The sequence below is a fragment of the Calonectris borealis genome, chromosome 9, assembly GCF_964195595.1.
Source record: "Calonectris borealis chromosome 9, bCalBor7.hap1.2, whole genome shotgun sequence".
In the NCBI taxonomy this organism is placed as follows: Eukaryota; Metazoa; Chordata; class Aves; order Procellariiformes; family Procellariidae; genus Calonectris; species Calonectris borealis.
The window spans coordinates 1,745,375-1,768,898 of NC_134320.1; the positions used below are offsets into that span (position 1 = coordinate 1,745,375).

General features: G+C 51.4%; 1 protein-coding gene across 1 annotated transcript; it reads right to left on the reverse strand.

Annotated features, from left to right (window-relative positions):
• Positions 1–7,781: 7,781 nt before the first annotated feature.
• On the reverse strand, positions 7,782–19,236 carry DZIP1L (DAZ interacting zinc finger protein 1 like). The gene is given in 15 exon segments (XM_075157685.1): positions 7,782–7,855; positions 7,858–7,936; positions 8,743–8,882; positions 9,685–9,836; positions 10,623–10,827; positions 11,211–11,403; positions 12,576–12,712; positions 13,182–13,226; positions 14,018–14,048; positions 14,594–14,734; positions 15,855–15,992; positions 16,225–16,386; positions 16,765–16,889; positions 17,802–17,886; positions 18,760–19,236. Coding segments are annotated over 15 exon segments (2,184 nt in total).
• Between the last annotated feature and the right edge of the window lie 4,288 nt (positions 19,237–23,524).

Genomic DNA, 23,524 nt, shown 5'->3' on the forward strand with positions numbered 1-23,524 from the left:
ATAGATGTTTGCTGTAATAGCTGAAAACCTCTGTGTGCGACCGGTGTTCCTGCAGATGTCATCTTTAATGAAGCCAGATGAATTTCTCATTTAGAATTAATTAGAGTTACATTTGGAGCAGAAATCCCAGGGAGCATTAGATGTATAACTCCACACTGACATCAGGACTTTCTTGTGTTAATTCTTCCCCCAATGATGTGAAGATTAACTCCTTAGTGGGACATTGACTCTCCTAGCCAATCCACCAGAGAGGAAGTTTATTCAAAGGGGTTAAAGGAAGAGACACAAGAGCTTACGTGGGAGGGGAAAGCTGTGTGCCATTAGGAGGTCCTCCCACCTGGCTCCAGAGCACATCCTAGCGAAGCTCTGGAAAGTGCCTATGAGCAGAGCCAAGGGTACTGAAGGATAAGATAAAGAGAGAGAAAAGGGGTCTGAAACCTCCAAAGTAGCCGTTTTGATAGATATCTGCAATAGGTTTTAGCCCCACTTGTAATGATTGTAAGTTCTCTGCAGGAGAAATGCTGATATTCCCTTGAGTGGTTTCATGTTCTGGAGGGATCAGAGGTAGAGCTGAACATTTCTCCAGAGTTGGACCTTTGGTAGGCCACGCTACCAGTCTAGCTGGCACCTCTGGTGGCTTGTGTGAATAGTGGGAGCAGGCTGTCTCACTGAACATCAGTGCTCCCAGTGAGCACAAACCGTACCCACCAGCTCTCCATAACCACCAGCTCTCCACCCCTACATGGAGGCACATCTCCAGCACAGGTCCAGGAGTCGGGGAAAGGCTGCACCTTGGGTAAGTCAATGAGAGGAGGAGGGAATGCTTGGCAGCGTGCCGCGCCAGGGGCTGGTAGTTGGAGGAGATGACCACCATGCAGGGAGGTGGGAAGAGCTTCCATCCATCAGAAGTTCTTGGTCCCATCTCAGGCCCCTGCTGCCACCTGGGGTAAATCGTTACCTCTGCTGGATGTCAGTGCTGACTCTCCCTTTTGTACTAGCGATGGACTTGTTTTAAGGATCTGTTTTTAAAGGAGAACAACTCAGTTTTGCAGAGGTAAATCCTGTCCTGTTTTAAAAATATTGGTATTCTTTACAATGGATTTTTCCCCATCTCTCAGTATAGACTTAGCTTTTCTGCCTCTTTTTTGCATGCTGGTTTTATTTTTTTGTTTGTTCATTTTGTTGGTTATTTTTTTTACTTGAATATTATAAAAGAAAAAGTCTTTTAAGACCAAAATCACTGTTTTCACTTGTTCTCTCCTTGTCACAAACAGCAGTTACCAACTCAGCTAAACTCACCCCAGCTTCGGGTTCTACAGCTTCTTGGGAGCAGTATGGACAAGTATGTGTGGTTGAGGGAAAAAATAAAAGATGAGGCTCTTATTTTTTTTTTCCTTTATAAGATATAGTGAGTTATATGCTGAGACAAAATGTCAGAAAATCGGATGAATAAGCATCACGGGACTCCCAACTCGCTGATGCAATGAAATCGGAGGTCCTTGCTGGGACCCTGGGCTTGCTGAGCAGTACAGTTCAGCAAGTGCATGGGTCTTTTGGGGTTTGAGGCCACTTTGGTCAGGCCAGCATCTGCCTGACTTTCAAGGTAGCAATTAAACTCTTGTAAATACTTCATTGTTCTTAGGAGGGCAGAAAAATTGCTGGTATGCTCTCAGTCCTGCCAGCCTCCACTGGAAAGGGGCTGAAAAGCATGGGAATGTTTAATTTAGATAGGAAATGCATGAGTGGTGGTTAGGTAAAGGTACAGAAGGTAATGAAAAATACAGAAAAACACCTAGAAAAAAATGAAATACAGCAATGACTGCAGTAGAACAAAAAAAGGCGCACGCAGAAAATCACAGGGAAGCACCTTTGAAAGTTACATTTTATTTTTCTGCAAGACAAATACTCCGATAAACTCACTGAGCCAGCTATCTCTCAGTTTCATTTTGATGTGTGCAAGCGTGTAGATGACAAGATTGCGGGCAGGAGCAACATGGAGAGCAGCAGAGAGCTGAGGCAGAGCTGTATCCAGGAATTCCTGCCCTCAGTAGATTTCTAATCTTCCAACATCAGTTTTCATTTCCTCACCTTGGCTGAAAACTCGCAGTATGAAAAATTCTAACACAGTGAACTTTACTGAAAAAAATCAAATTCCAAACCAGAGAATCATTTATTTATAAGCCTGTTTGCTGTGTAACAACACCTGATACTATGGCTGCTCCCCTCTTTTTCTGGCCGTAATGGACCTTATCTCATGGCGAGCACCACCGCGAGTGGTGAGCATCATGCATGGGGGGAATGACAGCATGGGGAGAACGGGCGTCCGCAGCCACCGAGCTGCGGTTCCTACTGCATAAAGCACTTGGTGTTCCCCCGTCTTGGGACACGGACCCAAATATCCCCCTTTGAGCTGAACTGATCTGTCTCCTGAAAGCCCTGCAGCTGAAACCACCTGCTTAGTGAAAGCTCTTGGTCTTTACTGAGAACAATGTTCCCATTTCCAGGCTTTCCTCTGCAGCCCTGCTGGCTAAGAAAAAATGAGGATACCCTAATTATTTCTTGGACTTCAAGAAAAACATGAGATCCAAAAGCCCCTCCAGGATGACCCAACATTGTCTTGGTGGCAGCTCATTGTGCCCCAGTGCCGCTGTGTCCCAGTGCCCACGCACAAAGGATACAAAACCCCGTGCCACGTCCGCAGCCCGTGGTGCCAAGCACCAGCTGCCTGGGGAGGAGGGACACCCAGTCCATATGCTGCCTGGGGACCACCCTGGCACCACCTACCCAAAACACAGCCTCTGCACCCTACGCTGTGCCTGGGTCCCTAGTACTGCAGGGAGGGACTTTTCCTTAAAGGGTGTGAATTTCGGCTCTGAACCCAGCACTACGTGCAAAACCGAGCTGCTAGAAGGAGCAACACCCTGTTCTCAGCCGGTCACCCTGCAGGCAGAAACTCGGGAGTGTACGGTGCCATACCGAGACGTGCAGAGCAAAGCCCTCACCATCCTGCTTTGCTGCCTGGCTGCAGTTTGGGAGGAGCAGTTAAATATTTGCTGGGCTGAACTGGGCTTGCTGGTTTGACCAATTGCACAGCAACAAAGGGGTTTGTGCCTCTAGAAGTCTTTGGCTGAGTAAAGCCTGGAAATAACTGGAGCCCAGATACAGCAAATCCCTTGGCCCCATGAAAAAATCCAGCGTTTCCTCCTGCCGTTGTTACTGGTGAGGGAGGGAAGACCCCTCCCTGCCGATTATTTTGCCTTTATTGACAATAGACTGCAGGGCAAAGAATTATTTGGTAGCACTTGCAGAGCCGAGGGAGATGAGTCAGGGAAATTATGATTGGCGATGTGTGTGTGCATGTGTGCCTGCACTCAGAAATGGTTTTGTTTCCATAAATTTGATCATCCTCTGAAAAATGCATATCCTGTTTCAGAGGAGCTAATTAAATATAGGCTTGTCTAATAAAGCAAATGCTGAAAAAGCTGAGTGTATTATCTGCCAGCAGAGCTCTGTATAGGTTCTTTCTGAGCTTCTGTAACATTTATAAGTATATGAGAGCACGGCAGATTTGCATGGACTTTGACCAAGGAAAGCAAAGACCCGTATCTGAAGCTACAAATTGGACTATGAGATAAGAACTCTCCTGAAATCTATATGCAATTAAAAGCCCAATCTTCCTTCCTATAGTGACAAGGTTATTGCTTTTATATAGCTGAACAGAGATGAATGAGTCTACGGATTAATAGCACTAAGATTTATGACACTGTGCTTGCCCCAAATATTATGGGAGAATAGCTCTCTGGGTGAGATATTCCAGCTGAATAAATTTGATAGGATTTTTCTTTTCCTTTATTTCTTTCAGCTTGGTATTATTTGGGAGAGTTGCGTTGCATTCAGAGATTGTTAGTGCTATGCTTTGATTATCTACTAATTGTCCCACGCATATTCATGCTTTAGAAAAGTATTACCAATAAATGGAGTCCCACAAAGACAAATGTCATTGAGAAAAACAAAACATATTATTTTAAAGAGCATGAGACTCCAATGGCATTAAACTCCTGGCAAGGGCCTGACCAATGATTTCAGTGTAGCTGTGCTGCTTTGCACCCATGGGAAGGGGGTCCTGCCTATGTCCCATGGATGTCCTAAATGGTGTGGCTCTGTTACAGTACCTGCAAGCTGGTTGTGCAGGCATCAGCTGGGGTAGTGTTTGTGAAACCCATTTCAGGTTTCTCTTCAACCCTTCAATTTGCATGGCACTGCAAAGGTCCCTTTTTCAGAGGGAAACCCTGATTTGCATGGTTTCTCCTTCATTAAATCGGCTAGTTCTTTATCTTGCTGGCTCTAAACTTGTTTTGTTGTTTCTAGAGACTCCAGAGAGGATGAAGACAAAGGAGTCACTTCTGGTAGGAGAAACGAGGTGTCAGCAATGGGTGAAGACCATGGAAAACCCTCCATGCTGTGCTGAACTAAAGACAAGGTTGAAAAATTAGGAGGAAGAAAACAAAAACCTGCGGGAATTCAAGGGGAGCAGTTTGGGTATGGGAGGGATGGGAGTTACATGCCCGGGTGGGGCACGTAGGTCAGGGCAGAGGGGAGAGGATTGGCCTGCTTGCACTGGAGGAGAGGTAAAACCATGGCAAGACTCATGTCGAGGAAAAAGCATGGGTACTGGACAGGACCCGCTTCTCCAAATCACGCCATGATGCTAGGGTTGCATCTTCCATCATTTAACAAAACTGCAGGGTTTTTTAGCTCTTCAGGAAAAGCCTCTGGGTGTTAAGCAGCACGGACAGGCATGTGTGCTCCAGCCCATGGACCGAGCCTGCTCCACCATCCTCTCCACCACCCGCTAGCAAGCAGCAGGCTGGTGTTGCACGACCACAGCGTTGGTGGGCAGAATTTGACCCGAGGAGCAGGAGCGCAGGTTTGAGAGGGAGGGGATGCGCTCTCAGGCTCTGAGAGGTGCTGGCAGCATGAACGCAGGATGCCTGTGGTTTGCACGGGCCATCTCTGCCTGCAGCAGCCTCCCCGTTGCTTTCGCTGCTAACAAAGTTGCGTTGTCTCATGGTGTCGCAGCATCGCATCTTTATAGGGTGAGGGAGATGAATTTTGGAGGCAGCTCTTGTTCCATCGTTGTTCTCTTGCGGGAGAAGCCGAATTTGTTTCCTTAATGCAGTCACAAAGAAATCTTTGTGCGAAGGAAATACCAGGACACCTGTCTGCCTATTTAACCTCGGCTGCAAGGGAGAGTCCCCGCTTGCACTTCTGACTTTCTTTTCCACTGCGTGCTTTCTGCTGGCTTTTCTTTGTTTTGCATTCCCCTGGCTGCAGTAATCCACCTGCTCGGGAGCATCCCTGCTGCTCTTCGCTGGTTCGGCATCGTGCAGCACAGCACGAGCGCTCGGCAGTGCCAATGGGCACAAGACTCGTGCCAGGTACCCGGGAATGTGGCCCAGTTTGGTGTCATCAGGAAAAGGACAGTACTGCAGAAAGGGGTACATAAGCAGTTGCTTTATCTGTTGAAGGAGTCCATAAAACAACAGGAAAAAGAATTGAGTAAAATTTCTTTTCTGGACAAGACACACTGATGGAGCCAATGTCATTGGAGTTGCTTCTTCCTCTCCTCTTCTATTCTCTTCTCTGGAGATAGAGCCCATCACCTGTGATAACCCAGGTGAATCTTCATGGCTCTTCCATGCCCACTGCATCCTCTGCCAGGTGGCTCGCTGCAGCTTGCAGCACGCAGAGAACAACTTCCCGTGGAACATGCTGGCTCAAAATGTCCAGTTTGAAATAAAAATCCTTTGTCTGTATCTATATTTATTTATTTGGCAGAGTATGAATGTCACCTTTCTCTTAGCACAAGGCTTTCAGCTATTTTTGGAGTTTCCCAAACTTAGGGGAAGTTCTTCCCTCACCTTTCTGGCACCATCTGGACATTGTGTTGAGTGCATGAAGCTCACTGGAATAGCTCGGAAGTACCTCAGGCATGAAAACTGCTGGTAAAATGAATGTAAGAGTGATTCTTACACTTGTCGGCAGGTGAATACGTGCAGGAGCAGCAAGAGCAGCCAGAGCTGGGGCTGGCAGGGTTTGGTCAGCAGCCGACAGGACGTGTGTGATTTAGATTTTAGCGCTGGGCAGGGCGCCTGCCTTGGCACCGAGCTTGCCACGTAGTCGAGGCAAAACAGCTTCTGCTTTCTGCCCTTTTCCTACCCGTTTGCTCTTTTGGGCAGAAATTTATTTCCCCATTGGTTTTGGACCGTGCCAGCACCGGAGCCCAGCCCGGGGCTGCTGTATGGCAGGCAGCGAGGGCAGAGGTGCATGAACCAGGAGAGGTTTCCTATCACCCCTCTCACAGAAGCAAATGCTCACTGCTACCTCCACCTGTAATTTTTTACAGATAAAAAGCTCCTTTCTTTTTCCTGGTTACCAATCGCAGTGCTCTGAAAGGGGTGAAAACATCCCTCCTTTATTTAATTTATTAAAAGCAGTGTACGTTATGATCGACACCCACCAAAAAGAACAACAGCTGTTAAATTAAGCATGAAGTAACATATCTGGCCATAGCACCGTAAGCAATGAATAACACAAGCCAGGTATAATTCTTAAACTTGAATGATTAAAATTGAAAAAATCTTTTTCAAGGTATGCAGCCACAGAGCCACACCGTATGAGTGGGTATAAGCACAGAGGTGAATGTGCACACACCAGGGGACATGGGGATTTGCAAAATATGGGGGGGGTTCTGCATGTTTGTGAACAGTTATCTGGAAGGCACTTTTGCTGTTCAGTGAAATTAAATTAATTCACCCTGTTCTGCTCAGCCCTGGTTGGGCTTTCTACTCCCTAGCATTAAAACCCACATGCAAATGTTAGAAGTAGGGAATGGTAGAAGTCTGAACCAGTGGTTGGACTTGAGTGGGTTGGAAAAGAGAAGAGAAGTTGAGAAGTGCCAGTTTTTCCTGTTGCATTTTCCAAAATTTCATACTTTTAAGGGCTCAAAATCATAAATGCACTGCTACAAATGTACGAAATAGAGAGAATTAGGAAAATGAACTTAATTTACACAGATGAGCGTTATCTCCAGAGTCAGGCTTATGTGGTCATGTTTACAGTGCAAAAAATCATCCTTTGGCTTGGAGTTTCCACCGATTCAAGAAGTAGAGGAGGAAGGAGGCAGCAGCTGTGGCTTGTTATTCTGTCCGAGGTTCCTCCTGGAACAGAATAGGTTCCTCCTAGAATAGGTTTCTCCTATTCAGGCCAGGTTCCTCCTAGAGCAGAAAACGAGATCTTTTCCATCACCCTCCGGAGCACCGACAAAGAGAGACGCAATGAGAAGGAAAGCTGCTTTCTCCCCTCCCTGACTTTCTTTTCTGAACTGCTTAAAGAATAAAAAAGCCACACACAAGTGCCGGGCTGTGTCCGGCATGGAGAGTTAGCCCCAGCCTGTGGGATGCAATGTCCAGGGAAAGCTGCTGGGGCTCCAAAAGCTCATGGCACCGTTGGACACTCTGTTATTGCTCATGTGCATGATGAAGGGAGAGCAGAAATCACTCCTTTTCAGACCACACAGCATTTATCCTCCTTGGTGCGATCCACAGCGGCTGGCCAGGGAGAACCCAACTCCCCTGTGCTGTCTGGGAGAGCCCCAATGTTGGGGTCTTCCCAAAAAGAGGGGTGGCCGGAGCCCAGGAGCAGCCCTGGGGAGGCTGCAGAGGAGCTGCTGCCCATTTCTGGTCTTGTGGCACCATCCAGTGGCTGCTGACAGAGGACTCTCACTTCCCTGTCACCACCGTGTGTCCCCTCGCAGCCCGGCTCCCCAGGGCCCTGGGGACCCAGGTGGCCCCTCAGCATCAGCAGCCACCAGTGCCGGTGGCTCGGCCAGGTCCTCCACGGAGGAGGTCTCCAGGTCACTGCTGTCACCTGCAAACTGGAGAGGAGGACAGGGAGGGTGAAGGGGAGCAGCAGGGCCAGACCCACACCCCGCATTTACACCCTGCGCTCCCCTGCTACAAATCAACGGGGACTTCTCCATCAGGCTGATGCAAAAATGAAAGCAAAGAGGGCCAAATGTGGTCGCACCGGCACGCCACACAGAAGACCCCTTCCCTATTTCTATGGCTTGCAAATTGCAAATTGTCCCATAAATCTCACGTTTCACTTTTTTTTTTCAACTTTGCCAGATGAAGGCCCAGAATTCCACCGTCATTGCAAGAAGAAAAAAAAAAATCTTCCCAATATTTGTGCCAGGCCTTCCTTGGGTACAATCCTTTTTAATTTTTTTTTCTAAAAAAGCAATTTGATTCCGACGCTGCCACCACTTTAATTACATCAGCTCTCCCCCATAAATTGAGGTTAAGTTTAAGTCCTGTTTTCGTAATTTAATAATTTCACCATTGCATCACTCCAATTATCTCTGGATTTGTTCCAGAGACCTTTTCTCAATTTGATTCTCTGGCGCTTAGTGTTTTGCTCCCAACTGCATGAATAATGATTTTTTTTTTTTCCCCCCCAAAGAGGATGAATGGCTAAACATTAGGGGAAGGACAGATGGCTGGAACTGGATGGAGGGGCCAAGGGCCAAGTCTCTGCTGCCCTAAGTTTGAACTCCCTGCGCGCAGGCTATGCCCTGTGGCACTGCTGATGGGTAGGAGCTGAGAAGAGGGTTTGACGTGCCTTTTTTTTAATGGAAATTATGTCAGAGAACATCCCTGCGGCCACATTCGCACGAGATACCTGGAGTTTCTTGGTGGGCTGGCGGGTTTTGGGCAATGCTGAGCTCAGGGCTGGGAAGGGTTTCACCCCACCGGCTGGTCTCCGTGCCACTGCATCCAGGCGTCTCTCCAAGAACCTCGCCATCGTGGATGTGGCTGTCCCTGTGCAAGGCAGAACAGGTTAAATGGGGAGCCCCAGGGCACGGTGATGGCACAGCTCGGTGGGAAGGGAGGGGACCGCCGGCCGCCCCAGGGTGAGTTGGTTTCTAAATAGCTTAAACTCACTTCTGGACCCATCCCAACAGAGCTGTTTCAGGAAGCAATTATTTTGTGCATGGGATAAAGCATGGGGGGGTTCCCTCACCAAGCAAGCGCTGGGTAGGGAACGCGGCCGTGCGTGCAAGGATGCTGGAGGAAACCTCCATCCGCACACGCAGCCTGGGCTACTGGTGTGTGGCAGGGCACCGACAGCTCTTTTTTGGCCTGGGAGACACCAAAGCCACATGCAAGGAGTACCTGCTGCTGTCTGCAGCTAATGCATAGGCAAGAGGTGCCTACCGCTGCCCCCCCAACTCTCCGAGGGGGCCAGAAGCAGTGCCCACCTCGTTCCCTGACACATGGTTCACATAGCATATAGCTGACAGTTAAAACAAGCTTTCCTCCTTGTGTTTGACAACTCTTTGGGTCCTGTGGGGTTCCCTGCGTCTTCTAGACAGTCTGGTTTCCCTCTGCGCAAAGAAACAGCCGCAGGATTTATTGAGCCCTAGGAAAATACCCTGGCAGGGTCAGCACACAGGTTGCAGATGGTGAAAGCCACCAGTGCCCTGTTGCCCAGCTAGGTATGGGGGATGGCGGGGTAAGACTTCTCCCACTTCAGCCCTGGAAGAAGGTGACACGGCAGCGCTGACGGTGCTCACCAGGACTGTCCCCACCACCTCGCTCACCTACCAGCGGTTGCTGGTACCTGAACCAGTTGTTTCCTCCAGCGAGTCCAGGTCCCACCCGTCGGAGTCGGTCTCATTCCCCGGCACCACTGCGGAGAGCGCTGGCTCTTGTCGAGAGCTGAACCTCACAGAGGATGGGGCAGGTTTCCTCTCTCCCAGCATCGCTTCTGAACTGGTGCACAGAGAGATGGATCGGGCATGGGGTTGCTCTGGCATCCTCCTTTCCCCACTCCTGCAGCAGATGCAAGGAAGCCCTGCGATGCTCTGGGCTGTGATCTGACCCTGAGCAGGGCAGCCCATGGAGAAGCTCTGCGTTCACCACGGACATGGACAGGTCCATCATACCCACCGACTGCAAACACCTTCCTGCTGGCATCTCCAACAAATACTCACACCTTGCCTTGCATTTGGATAGTGCTTTGCTTGAGTTTAAAACCTAGATCTGGCTTTTTCTTGCTCCTGGAGCACACAAGTAATTCCTTTTCCTCTCTTGCTCTTGGTCACAGATGAGCTCCTCTTCCTCTCTGCTACCATCTCACACCCTATGTTGTTTCTTCTCTGCATGGTCTGCACAGTTTCTCCAAGCTTTTATTTTACATCTTTACTACTTTTGCTCCAAAGCCCTAAGAGAACTCCTTCATCCCCTTGCAGAGGTTCTGGGAAGGGAAGAAGGAGCCGAACACCAGTGGGAAATGCCCCGTGTTTGTCTCCAGCACCACATGGTGGGTACAAGCCCTCAGGTCTGACTTTGCTGAGTTGTTTGAGTCAGCCCATATGGGCAGGGAGACCCCAGGAATCTCCTTTTCCAAACAAACCCCTTTGGGTGCCACATCACCCACCACTCAGCAGTTTCCAAAGGTGCTGGTGTTTGGGCAGCCCTCAGCATACCAGGTTGTGGCCAAGGGTCCCGGGCACTGCCCACCTGCCTTGGAGACTGAAAGGAGGCGATGGGACTCACCTGCGCTGTGGCACAAGTCCTCGGTGGGGGCTGCTGGCTTTGGAGGTCCGCAGGGTGCCCCAGGGAGTCCTCGGGGGGCTGTGGGTGGAGCGGGCTCTGCTCCGAGGAGCAGGCTGGGGGATTACTGAGGCTTCAGGCTCTACTGCAGCTGGTATCGCCATGGGCTGTGACCCACGAAGGGACCTGGAGCTCTTCAGGCTTTGAGCTGGAAAGCAATATTGAGAGCAAGGAGAATCACCTCCCACTACCTGGTAGTCCTGTGGGCTGCCCTTGGGGGAGCACGCAGCCCACCTGACACGGGGTTGTGTAGAAAAAGGGGGGAAAAGGGATTTGCAAGCACTGCTAAACCTGTATTTCACTCTTATGGGGCTTTTGGGGACCGCTGATGTTTTTTTCTGAATATGTCAGGCCAACCCACGTGAGGTCAACAGGCAGAGAGCAATTGCAGAGACTTGCATCATCCTAAATGCCCTTTCCTGCCCTTTCTCTGTCTTGTTGTCTCACTGGGTAAGGGAACGGCATCCCGTGGCCATTGGTGGGTGCCCACAGGTCCCCACAGTTGGTAGGGAGGACAGGAGGTCACTTCACCTGGGATGATGGAGAGCTGTCGAGGCAAAGTAGTGCTGGGCTTCTTGCATCGCCTGACTTTCTTCACCACCACTCGGATCAACTCATCCCGCAGGTAGAGGAGACCAGGAAATTTCTGAGCTTTCTGTTGCTGCTGAAGCCTGACCAGAGCCTGGAGGTTTTTGTAGGTCCGAGTGGAGATCCCCTTCGCAACCTAAAGCGAAGGATGGCTGAGGGGCCTGACGCTGTCCTCCCACAGTGCTGGGTGGTGAAACAAGCCCTTGGCAGCACTGCCCATATCTCAAGAGCGTCCTGCAAGCTCCAAGTCCTGTCCAAACCCCAAGGTCAGGGACCCCCAAAACCCCCAGGTCTCACCAGCCCTGACACCCACCGTTTCCCCAGCACAATGTATCCCGTGCAAACAGCCCACAATGAGGCTTCAGTCATTTGCAAAGCCCTCATCTGCTGAAGAGTAAATCTCAGCTATTTTGGACAATTTCTAGGCTACTAAGTGCAGCATTTTCTCTTAGGTGGTATTTACAACTCGAGCAGGTTTTGCGACCATGAACATCCTGGGCTTGTAGAGATGCAAAGTGATGAGAAGCGAAGGGTGAAGGGGGTGCACGCCTGCAGGCCTGGCTTTGGGCACCTCTGCTGCTTTTGATACCACCTTAGTGCTCCTGAATAACATGCCAGGGAAAGGGGGGGACATGCCAGGGCTCCAGCCTATGTGAGATGAACCCAGGAGTGCTCCTTACAAGCACCTCCAGGAAACAATCACACGAGAAGTCATTAAGTCATTCAGTCACTGCTTTCTCTTTGTGCCTTCGGGACCCGAAACAGAAAGGTCAGAAACGCAGGTTGATGGAGCAATGCGGGTCCCCAGCAGCTGTGCCCGCTGCCTGCCTGCTCACTGCCCTTGCATCAACTCTGCAGGGTGCTAGGTGGTGGTGTTGCATTGCCGGGAGCTCGGAAAGACTCGTAGGAGATACTATTTAATATGCTTGGCATGAAAAGGAATTGGACAGTCAAAGTCCCCTTGAAATCCGCGTGACAAGGGCTGCTGTGCCCTCAGACACCCTCCTTCCCTAGAAGAGAGGGAGCCCTGGGTAATTTAGCATATGAAAGGCTGCTTGTGAGAACGATTTGCTGGAGAGATACTAATAACCAAGCTCAGAGACGGGAGCACGGCAGTTTATTCCCTGTGCTACTGTGTGATTCTGCCTCCACCTTCCCATTTGCCTCTCAGGGTGTGATTGCTCCAGACAGGGATTTTTTTTACTGCCTGTTAGTGTTTCAGTTGTACTCCCCCCAAAAAAATATTTGTGTCCCTGCACTGGCTCAGGGCTGGTATTGCAAATGCTGGCACTGAAAGGGCAGACTTACCCTCTTGACCCCCATGCTCTCCAGCTTTTCCTCCAGCACTTCCTCCAGGATGGGGCGAAACTGCTTCAGGAGGTTTGGGTTCCTCCGCAGGGCTTCCAGCAGCCTCTGCTTCCCACCCAGGGCAGCCTCCTCCCTGTCTGGAATAAAGGTGGGTGCTGGCACCAGCACAGCGACTTATGGTCTGCGCCCTGGGGAGGGGGCTGGTGCGTGCCCCCTCCTCCTCTTTGAGGACACAGGTCCCACCAGTCCCAGAGCAAGCAACTTGTTGCTCTCAGCAGACTACATCCCTTTATGAAGGGGCAACTTCCTTGGCTAATTTGATTAATTCCTGGCCACAACTTTTCCAAAATCCCACCCACAGCCCAGGAACTGCCTGGGACAGCTTTCCCTGGTGAAGCGTTGGCAGTAGGGCTGGTCATGGTGCTGTCATACCCTGCACAGCCGAGAGGGGACCAGCGAGCTCATCCCCTCTGGCCCCAGCCCACCACCTCATCACCGCCAGCTTTGCCCAGCACCCCCTCGTCCTCACTGCACAGCACCCCAAACCAAACGGCGGCTTCATCCTGGTGCTCTGGGGATAGGGATGGTCCCAACTCCGGTACCCACCTGATGACTCTTCATCAGCCACTGCTTTAGTCACCTCCCAGGTCACTGCAGGGAAGAAAGGAGTCGTGAGGGTAAAAGAGGAGCCGAGGCCACAGCGCAGAAGCAAGCGCTGATCACCACCTGGTTTTCCTATATGGAAAGTATGGACACACCTGTCCCTTTGGGGATCCAAGGCTGGCCCAGGTCTGGCACCAGCGCTTGGAGAACATCCCCGAGGGAAAACCCAGGGCGCTCGTCTGCCAAGGCCACCGGCTGGAGGATGACAGTAGGCAAAGAGCCCTCTGCTACCCCTCGGGGCTGGGGTCAATGATGTACCCCATGGGTATTTGCTAATAGGCATCCCTGTTTTATGGCCTTTTTTGTTTTCTGAGCAGCAGCACCTGGCCGGGTGGGCAGCTGAGAAGTCCCTGGTTTTTTCTCTGGCACTTGATTATAGAAAACCCAGACAGTAAAGAAGAAACCACAGCGTGCCTCAGCTCCTTATTTTTATGCAAATAACCATTGGCATCATTTTGGAGAAGGCAAGGTCATTTGCTGTGAGCTCTTGATTGAAATCTCATTCCTTTGGGGTATGGCTATAATGCAAAACCCACCCAAGAGACAAGTTAGTTTTGTGCCAGAGCTGTGGTCTACGCTGTTGCGGCAGATAGTCAAGGGACTGGAAGGTGTCCACTCCATGGCTTTGTGTGAGAGGACATACAGCCAGCTCCCTGGAGAGGACTGCATGGCACGCTTTTGTAGAGGGAGACAGAGAAGACATTGTGGTCTGAAGGGCTGTTAGCCATGAAAAACTTATCTAGACCCAAATTGATTCACTTTAAAAATGCAATCATTACCTTCAGGTTTGCTGGCAGATAGTAGCTTGATCTGTAAAGAAATAGATTGGGCATCATTCAAAAATCATTTCTTTGCCTATAATTTTGGATCACTTTTCCTCTCTCTGCAGAGTATTATTATCAAATGCATTCAAAAAAGGAGCAGAAAATATCAAGAGCCTGAAGTGGGCACATACACTCCCCAAGTGCTATTTCTTTTAAGCAGACCATACCTGCAAGGGGTCAGCTTAGTGGCTTCCCTTTCCATAATATCATCACTAGCACATCAGATGCCATCCTGTTATACCCATGTGCTATTCACAGATCTGATAACGAGTAAAAGATGCTCCAAATTGTAATGCAAAGTGTTGCTCTGGTGATCTACACCCCAGTGGGCATGGTTCGTGCCAGACGATATTCATGCAATGCTTCGTGTTTAATGAGTGCAAAAAAGAGCCGAATGTAGCAAAGCATTATAGAATGGGCTGGAAATTAGGCTTAGTCTTAACCCAGCAAATATTTTAAGGCTGCTTAGAGTTAAACATCTGCTTAAACCCTCGTGATGAACCAAGGCTTCCTTTTTTTTATTTCACTTGCCTTCTTCTCCAGGGACTTCGTGACCTTGGGCTGCTCCCTGAACCAGGTGCTGAGGGCATCCATCTGCTGATGGACACGGTCAATAACTGCCTGCTGGTCCTGGGATGGGGCAGCACGGAGTGTCTTGTTCTCCTTCTTCAACTGAGAGGGGCAAAAAAGGAACAGGAAGACTTGAACATGGTAAAAATGGGTTTGGAGCCACCTCTTCCCTTCACCAGCAAGGGCAGCTCTCTGGATTTTTATTCATTATTGAGATGCCCTCCAAAGGGCAGATCTGGCCTTGCAGAAGATGTACAGCCAGCTTCAAAGTCTGCTGGTGGCAAGCTCGTGTCTCCTCACTGGTTGCGATAGGACACAGCTTTCGTTGCTGCATTTCATTTATTCTTTCCCCTGGCTAACCTAATAACTATACTCTGTTGCGCTGGGCTTTGAAGTCCAGCCAAGGCTCATTTTAAGTGCGTAGCCCTGCTCTTTCTGGCTGCCACTTGCTGGGCTGATCCACAGAGAGAGCATCCTTGGTTTTTCTGAAGAGACCTAACATCTCTGAAGTTTGAAGCTAAAATGGAGAAAAACCATAAGGGAAACAGCCGGGCCTTTTCTGAGCGAGGTGCCTGGGCGCTGCCAGGACATCTGGCACCCACCTGGACCTCCTGTGCCCGGTTCTCCCTCAGCGCCTGCCTCTGCTCTGCCCTCTGCCAAATTAAGCACACAGGCGTTTCCCTCCTGGGATTGTGGGCTGGGGGCTTCTTGTGGGCATGGGCAACCGATCGTCTTTGTACTCGGAGAAATTCAGCTTCCCTTTGGGTCCCGAAGGACAGTTGGCACCCTAACAGCGGTGCCGATCCCATCCCACTCCATGTTCAGAGGTACCATGCATGGTAAAACCTTCTTCAGATGTTTTTAGACGTTGAGAAGGCAGCCCATTCATGAGTAAATAAATTTCTTTTGTTTGTTTGGTACTTTAAATGCTTTTCCTTGTGGTGAGCTTCTGCAGTGCTCCACTGAAGATGGGTTTCCCTGCGGCAAGCAGGGCTGACCTGGGACTGTGACATGTCCTCTGCACCCTCCAGGTCCCATTTCTGGACTCGGACTGTCAGTGCTCTACACCAGCAGGAGCCCATGGCTACCTGAACCTGAACTGAGACTGCACATCCACGAAGCAGACGCACACTTTGCATGCATGGATGGGGGTCCACCTCCATCCAAATGCACCTCCTGGGATGCGCAGTAGGGGTAAGGACATGGGCACCACACTGCTCACCTGCACTGCCATCCTCTCCCGCTTGCCCCGCGGCTCTGCCCGGCTTGGTGTCTGGCCCCGTGCCTCCTCGGTATCATCATTCTGCAGGGTCCCTAGGTTGGACACCACCGCCCCTCTGGCCTGAAGCTCCTGCAGTTTCTGGAGTGGGGAGAGGAAGGACCTGTGTCCTCCACAGGAAGATCCACTTTCCTCCTGGGGAGCCCAGCTTTGGCCAGCCACTGCTTCCAGCCCCAAAATGCTTGCATGCCCCAGGAGCAAAGAAACGTGGCCGTTTTGGGCTGTGAACCTGTGATACCACCTGGACCAGGTGAGGCAGCAGGCTTGGACATCCCCTCGCCCACCTTGAGGAGCATGCGGGGTGCTTGCTCACCCCCTCCATGGCACTGCTCTTGCTGGCCATGTCCTTAAATGTTGCGAGAAAGAGCTGCCTCAGGCCATCTAACTCTTCACGCAGCTTCATCCTCTCCTCCTCTTTCCACCTTTCCAAATCTCTCCTGCCCTCCTCTTCTTGCTGGCGAGCTCTCTCCATTTCCTAAAGGGAGCGGAAAAATCGTGGCAGGAGATATTTTGGCTGCAGACCAGAAGGACCAAGGGCTGGGGCTTCTGCCCTGGCGCCAGCGGGATGAGCACCAACGCTCTCATTACAGCCATCGCTGCTCAGAGCCTGCCTGCACACCATAGGGGGGTCAAGGAAGCGCAGCCTCCTGGGCAGGCACACTTACAGTCTTTACTTCCACGTGACGCTTCCCATGGGAAATTTTTGGGGCAAATTTTCCAAAGAAATAAGCATGAGCCCCACCATAACATATTTTTCAGCACCTTTTACACCTGTGCTTTAAAAATGTCCCATGTTTCATCACTTCTTCTCCCCATTTTTTTCCAAACAGCCAGCGGTGCCCTCGCCCCATACCTGCTCCTTGCGCAGCTTCTCCGCTTCCCTCTCCGCTTCCAGCTGCTGCCGTGTCTCCTGCAGTTTCGCCTTCAGCTCCTCCACCTCATCCTCCATTTGCTTCACCTGCTTCATCTTCTGCCTCTCTGCAAAGCCCGGGGAAACAGAGGTGCGTGAGCCAGGGTGCGATCTGCCAGCTCCTACTGGGATTTTGCTTTGGGTGGGGTGGAGAATCCTACTAAAGCACTGAGCAAAACTGCTCTAGGGTTTCAGGGTGGAGAAGCAGGTAGTGGAGCTGCAGCAAAAACGATGATAAATGTGGCCATGTGGCCTCTGATTATCTTTTTTTTTTTTTTAATTATTTTTGTAAACTTGGCTCGTGGAGCAGCGTGGCTTTGCGGTGGGCTTGCTCCCCCAAGCAGCCAAAGTGCCCTGCTTGGATGTTTCAGGCTACACCGGGGAAGGTACCTGTGGAACAAAGCTCAACCTGTTGCATTGCATCAGCCCTGGCCTGGGGTTTCAACCTGCAAGCAAACAGCAAAAGCGGCTTTTTTATCTGCCACGTTCAAGTGCCGGGTGCAGGTGAAGCTGTAACGAGGCTCCATGGCTCTCACACAGCACGTTACACCTGCGGCTTTCAAAGCGTTTTGCCAAGGAGCATCAATTCCTTGCCAAAAAAGGGGCATGGAAGGTGAACCCCTCTCCCGCTTTAGCAAAACACTCTCCCAAACACCCTGGCATAGCTCCATCCCCATGGTTCCATGGAATTTTTGGGTGGAGAAGATCCTTAGGGAAACTGAGGTACAGAGGTGAGCTGTAAATGCACATGCAGTCTTGTATTCGACTGCATGTCCTACCTGTACTTAAGGGAAAGGCATTCAGTCTTTCTGCATTTCAAGCAGAAGGCATTCAGTCAACATTCACAGAAATGCGGAAGAAGAAAGAAGTTATAAGAAATTGTCTTTAACCTCCTATGGTCACTCTGGTTTCCAGCACCTACATCTGATGGGGGAAAACCTGCCTGGGAAAGTGAAGGGAGAAACTGTCCCAGTGCTCACCCGCCTCGGTGGCCTCTGCGTGCCGGCGCTGCACGTGGGCTTGCAGGAAGGAGTCGTTCATGAAGGCTTTATCGCAATGGTGGCACTGGAGAGGGGGGAAAAGTCAGCAGAGGGACTGGGATCTGCAGAAAGGGGCACTCCCCATCTCCCCTGCCTGGCAAACAAAGCTTTGCTGCTTTAAAGCAAAAGGGGAGACCTCAAGAGCCATGGCTGTTGTGTTGGAGGTACATAGATGGAGGATATTAGGAGTTTCTTCTGTCTGAAGCCAAAGAAAAACCCCTTTAGGGGTCAGGAGAAGGCAGAAGCCAAGATGGTGCAGGGATGCTGCTCGGGGAAAAAAATAATGTAGTGCAATAAGGTGGCCAAAGCGGCAGTGAGGGTCCTGCTCCGGCTCTGGAGGAAGGGAGACTTGTGGGGATGACTAGGCTGTATGAACCTAAACCACCTGGTTTGGGTGGCTTTTACTCTCCAGGAATAAGTGAGCAGGTTGATTTGGTGATGGAGAAGCAGCAGACAAAAAGGCACAGCCAGCAGGCTTCCTGCTGAAAGGGTGGGAAAAGCTTGGTGGGGAGAAAAACCAAAATCACCACCAAATCCAGGAGCATCCAGAAACCTTTCACTGGTCTGGAGGATGTTTAACGTCTCCCTGGCATGAGGTACGCCCCAGGACACAGGGATCTCATGAGATCTCCCCAGCCAGCCCTCTACAGACCCTGTCTCCCGCACTCTGTGCAGCTCTGACTACCTGTAGTTAGCACAAAAATAGGGAGCTTCCCTAGCAAGGGCTTTGCATTCTCCATGAAGGTGATGAACCAGCACCAAGGAAAGCAGCAGGGCTGGCCAAGCACCTTTTCTGGGGCCAAGGTGGAACCGCAGCAGGGCTGCAAAGGCAGGATGCAGCAAAGAGCATCCTGCCCAGAGACACGCTTGACACCCCTTACACCTTTCCACCATGCACCTTGCAGTAGGTGTTGGGGCCAGCTTGCAGGAGGAGCTGCTGGGTGGCAATCAGCTTCTTCCACCTCCTGTTCTCCTCCTTTGCCCCCCGGAGCTGCGCCGCCTGCTCTGCTGCCTGCTGCTGGGTGCAAGCCAGCTCGGCGCGGGCAGCTTGCAGGCGCTGTGCGTGCATGGCCAGGCTGGTCCCCAGGCGCTCCTGGCAATGCAGCAGGTACTCGATGCTCAGCTGGGCCATCCTGAGCACCTTCAGCAGGATGGGGTCTGCTGGCTGCCCGCAGTGGGGGCACCGCTCCCCGTCCAGGTTGCAGAAGGTCACGCCGATGATGTGCTCCTGGAGCATAGCCACGTCCACCTCCCGGGCCACCCGCTCCACGTCGATGGCGCTGAAGCGACGCCAGTCCACGCCGACCCACCGGGGCTGGAAGTGGAAGGGAGGGATGTCCACCGGGATGGTGAGTCCTGGGGATGCCCCTGGCATCCCCGCAGCCCCGGGCATGGGCTGGTGCAGTGGGTGGTAAATGTCTGCAGAAAAGGGCTGGAAGGCAAAAGGGATGCGTTAGGGCTGACCCCGCAGCCGTCCTCCGGCTCCGCTGCAGCCCCCCCACACACTGCGGGCATCGGGGAGCAGGTCAGAGTGTATCTGATGTGGCAGAAAACAAAAACCCTTCCTTTTCCCTCCCCATCCACTCCTATCTACTGCTTTGCCAAATTCTGCAAAAAAAATTCTGCCAGTTTGTTCACCATCTGCTTTTGGTAAAGCAGACTTCTAAACGTGTCACATCGCAACTCCTTACAATAACCCGTCCTGAATGAATTTGTAAATCCCTCCTGAGTGTACCTGTTTTAGGGAAACAGATTTAGCCTGTTTTCAAATGATACACGGTGAATACTGGACACACTTTAATATCACAACACTGCTGCCTTCTGCGGTGCCTTGCTCTGACCTAAACCCACATCATTTCCTGAAGTGGTGTTTGCTCGTTTTCCTACCTATGTCCTAAACAATAACTAAACAATTGTATTTAAAATACATAGTTTTAAATCTGTGGAATACACCTATATTGTTCTTAGTCTCTAGCTAGAGATTTGCTGCTCCCCCGCGTTACAATTTCCCCTCTGCTACACCCACCTGCCACTTTTAAGATACCTCATTTTTTAAAAAAAGCTTTTTGCTGAAAGGCCACTTACCATGTTTTTGGATGCGGATGGGGTGTCCCGCACAGGCTGAGCACCCCGGCACGGGAGCAGAGCAGCCAGCGCGGTGTTGGCGTGTTGCTGGGTGTGCTGTGTACAGTGGTAACGCGACTCCCACCGCCCTGCACGCGCCTGTGCCTCCTGCACCGCCTGCAGCTACTGTTGTGCTCCCCAGACAACGACAAACAGGGTCAGGCAACCCAGGGAGATGCTGAGTAACTGCGGGCATGGTGCAAGAAAGCCAAGCTTCCCTAGGCTCTCCTCTGTTAACTCGGAGGAAGAGGGGGCAGTGGTTATCACCGCCTGTTTGCAGCAGAAAGTGTGCCAAAATCAGCTTTTTTGCCCTAATTTCACTCCCCAAAATGTTGTTTTCAAGTGGGAGGCTCCAAGGCTCCCACTTGTGTTTCTCCAAGGCTCAGCCCCACCAGGCACACAGGGTGATGGTGGCATGGGCAGGGCAGAGCATGGGCAAGGGGCTGCCAGGCTAAGCCAGCCCTGCGTGCAGGGTTTTCCAACCAAAAGCCTAGCAGAGACACCTTTTGTGCTGCCTGCGTGTGTCCTGGGATAAAATGATCCTGTTCTCACCTTTTTTTGATGCTGGAGCAATCATAGGGTTTCCCAGGAGTTATCTGGGGTTGCACAGGGTGGAGCCAGTTAATGCTGATACTGCAAGCCCATGAGCATTTTCCACCCCACGGGACTGTGTTTCACCCCTACCCCAGGGTCTCCGCTACATTCATTGCCAGGGTTGCTTCATCTGCACGGTGCTTCTTGTGTCCTTGCAAGGCTGGTTTGCTCTCAGTCCAGCTCAGCAGCGTTCGGATCCCTTGCAGACTCTGCAAAGTCCCCTTTTGTTCTCAGAGACAGAGGATCTGCTCCTCCCCTGCTAATACCTGCCCTGCGTAAGTCCCTTTACATCTCTGCTCTGCTTAATCAGCTCATCAGGTACCTAAATACCTTTTTGCTTGTAGCCCCATCTCCACAGGGGCCTCTCCCTGTTGCATGTAAACACTAGGGGTCAACGACTGCTCTGAACCAGGCTGGATCAACCCAGGTGGCACTTTTTAGCTCTACATCGATTTTACCCGACCCTCTCTTCTTTCTCACCCTTCTCTCTCTTATTCCACTGCCTGAATATGGCAGGAGATAGGAAAGCCTTGATTCAGGGCTGCAGCTAACCTAGGAAGAGGTCGCACACTGCAGCGGACAAGGCATGAGAGCCCCCGGGGACGGCTGGGGATCAGTGCGACATTGCAGTTAACCATAGTTTCCCTCTAGGGTTTGCTCATTTTTTATCTTTTTTGGTGCCTACCTAAAAAACACCAGATCAGCAAGCCCCTTCCCTTTCCAGGCTTGTATGGCCAGCAAAGATCATTATTGTTGTTATTGCTGTGATATATATACTGTTAGCAGCACCGCAATGTCAAACAACCCAATTCATTGTATCAGGCAAAGTGAAGGGTACACATATATACATGCATACATATATATACACATATACGGGTGTAAATATAGCCCTGACTCACAGCTGCATGTTATTAGACCTGTTGGGTAATGGTGCGTGATCCCTGCAGGTGAGGTTTTGTTGCATGCATTAACCCCTCCTAAAGGGGAGATGTTTGCAGGGACCACTGATTAAAATCCCCTAACGATCTACCGCATACCCCAGGAGGTAGGCTGTGTTACATAACCTCGTTAATATTAACAAAGTCTTCACGCACCAAAGCCAGCCGTGTTTCACCCCACCCGGCCGTCAATGCCGACCTGCTGCTTAGCAGCATGGCTGCGACTGCCCCAGCGCCTGCTTCAGGCGTGCCTGCGGGTGCTGGAGCCTGCTGGGTTTTCCCCTCCGTTTCATACAAAATGATATATATAAGGTTTCAGACAGTGCAACCATGGCTTCAGCGGGATGTTGGTACAGTAAAACATTAGGCAGTCTGGGAACCCAGCTCTGAAGATTTATTTCTTCTCTCCAGTTCTTCCTTGCATTTGCCTAGCACAGGTCCTCAGCTGGTGTAAAGCAGTAAAAGTATTTCGACTTCCACGCTGCAATGTAATGCAACGTCAGCTGATGCGATGGAGCTGCTGGCAAAAGCTGTCTGCATCACCCACAAGGGAAACCTTGATATTCCTTCACTAGAACTGAGATTTTACCCGCTGGGTGATGAAGACGTTGGCCTCAAGGGTGCAGGTCCATCGCAGAGGTAGCAGCTAGTAGCACCCAGCAGAGCTTAGAGCTGAAGGTGGTCACCTGCACTATTTCCACTCCACTGTGTGAAAACCAGCTCCACCAAAGTACTGGTAGAGCTGGGTCTCGGAAAGTGTGATGGACTTTCATTTTCCAGGCTGGCAGATGGTGTGTTTGCTGTCCCAGCTCATGGCTGCTGGGCCAGGCTGTGGCATGGTCCTCTTCTCTGCAACCCTCAGCCTTTGGCAGGGAAATTTCCCCTTGTTTCCTTCTCCTCCACCCTTCCCCACCGCCACCCTGGGGCCCTCCTCACCTTCCTGAACTCTTCAAGGGCTTCTTCGTTCCCTGCAAAGTCTAAGGGTGCCCCAGATGCCAGCACCTCTCTGCTCCCCCGCCGATCTGGGAGCCTGCAAACTTTGGGAGACACCTTACCACCAAGCAGAGAGGTGTCAGGAGACCCAGACTCTGCTCATGCAGCTTCCCCACCTCCTGCGGACCCTTCCCAAAAGCAGCCATCACCTCTCTCCCTTTCTCAGCTTCTCCTCTGGCCAAAATGTGATCTCCAGGGACTCATGCCAAGCAGCAGCAGCTCGCTCAGGCTGCTGCAGGAAAAAGCCCCCATGCAGGACCTTTGGTGAGGTCGACTGTGCTTGTTGCCATCAGCCCTGCTTTGCTAAAAGTCCTGGCAGTAAACAACCGGCAGGAGAGAGAAGTGAGACGGGGTCGGCCCTCATCTGCAGAGGAGCCTCTACGTAACACCGCAGAGCCTCGGAAATGTTTCTCGCCTGAGCTCATCTGCAAAGGGAGCTCGAGTGGGTCAAGTCTCTGCCCGTCCCCCCCTTCCACGGATGCGGCCATTGCTGTGCAGAGAGGGGAGCCTGGAGAGCCGAGCCGCGGGGCAGAAAAAGGCAAATACTCACTTGTTGCCAGAGACAGAGAGAGAAACCGAAGAGAGGGGACGAGGACGGGAGCGGAGCGATGAACGTGGGCGGTGAGAGGCTGCTGGGAGCAGCCGGGGGCTGTCCGAAACCCTGCGAGAAGCAGGGAGGACTTTCTGGGCTGTAACCCTACACGCCTCCCCTGCATCCCCTCAGCCCGGGAAAGTCAAAGTCATGGAGAAAAAGCAGCTCCTGATGCCACAGGCAGGCAAAACCCGCTGTAACAGAGCAGGGAGCAAAACTAAACCAGCGTGGACGGCACTGGGGCGTGAAACCCATGAGCCAGGAGAGCTTCACCCCGGGAAAGGGAATGGCAAATATTCCCCTCCGCCACGTCGCTGCTCTGGCAACCCGCAGGGCTCGGCTTGGCACTGCCTGCCCTTGCACCAGCGCAGCTCGACTGACTGCAGCAGTTACTGGGGGGGGAACGCCGGGCTGGAAGGAGA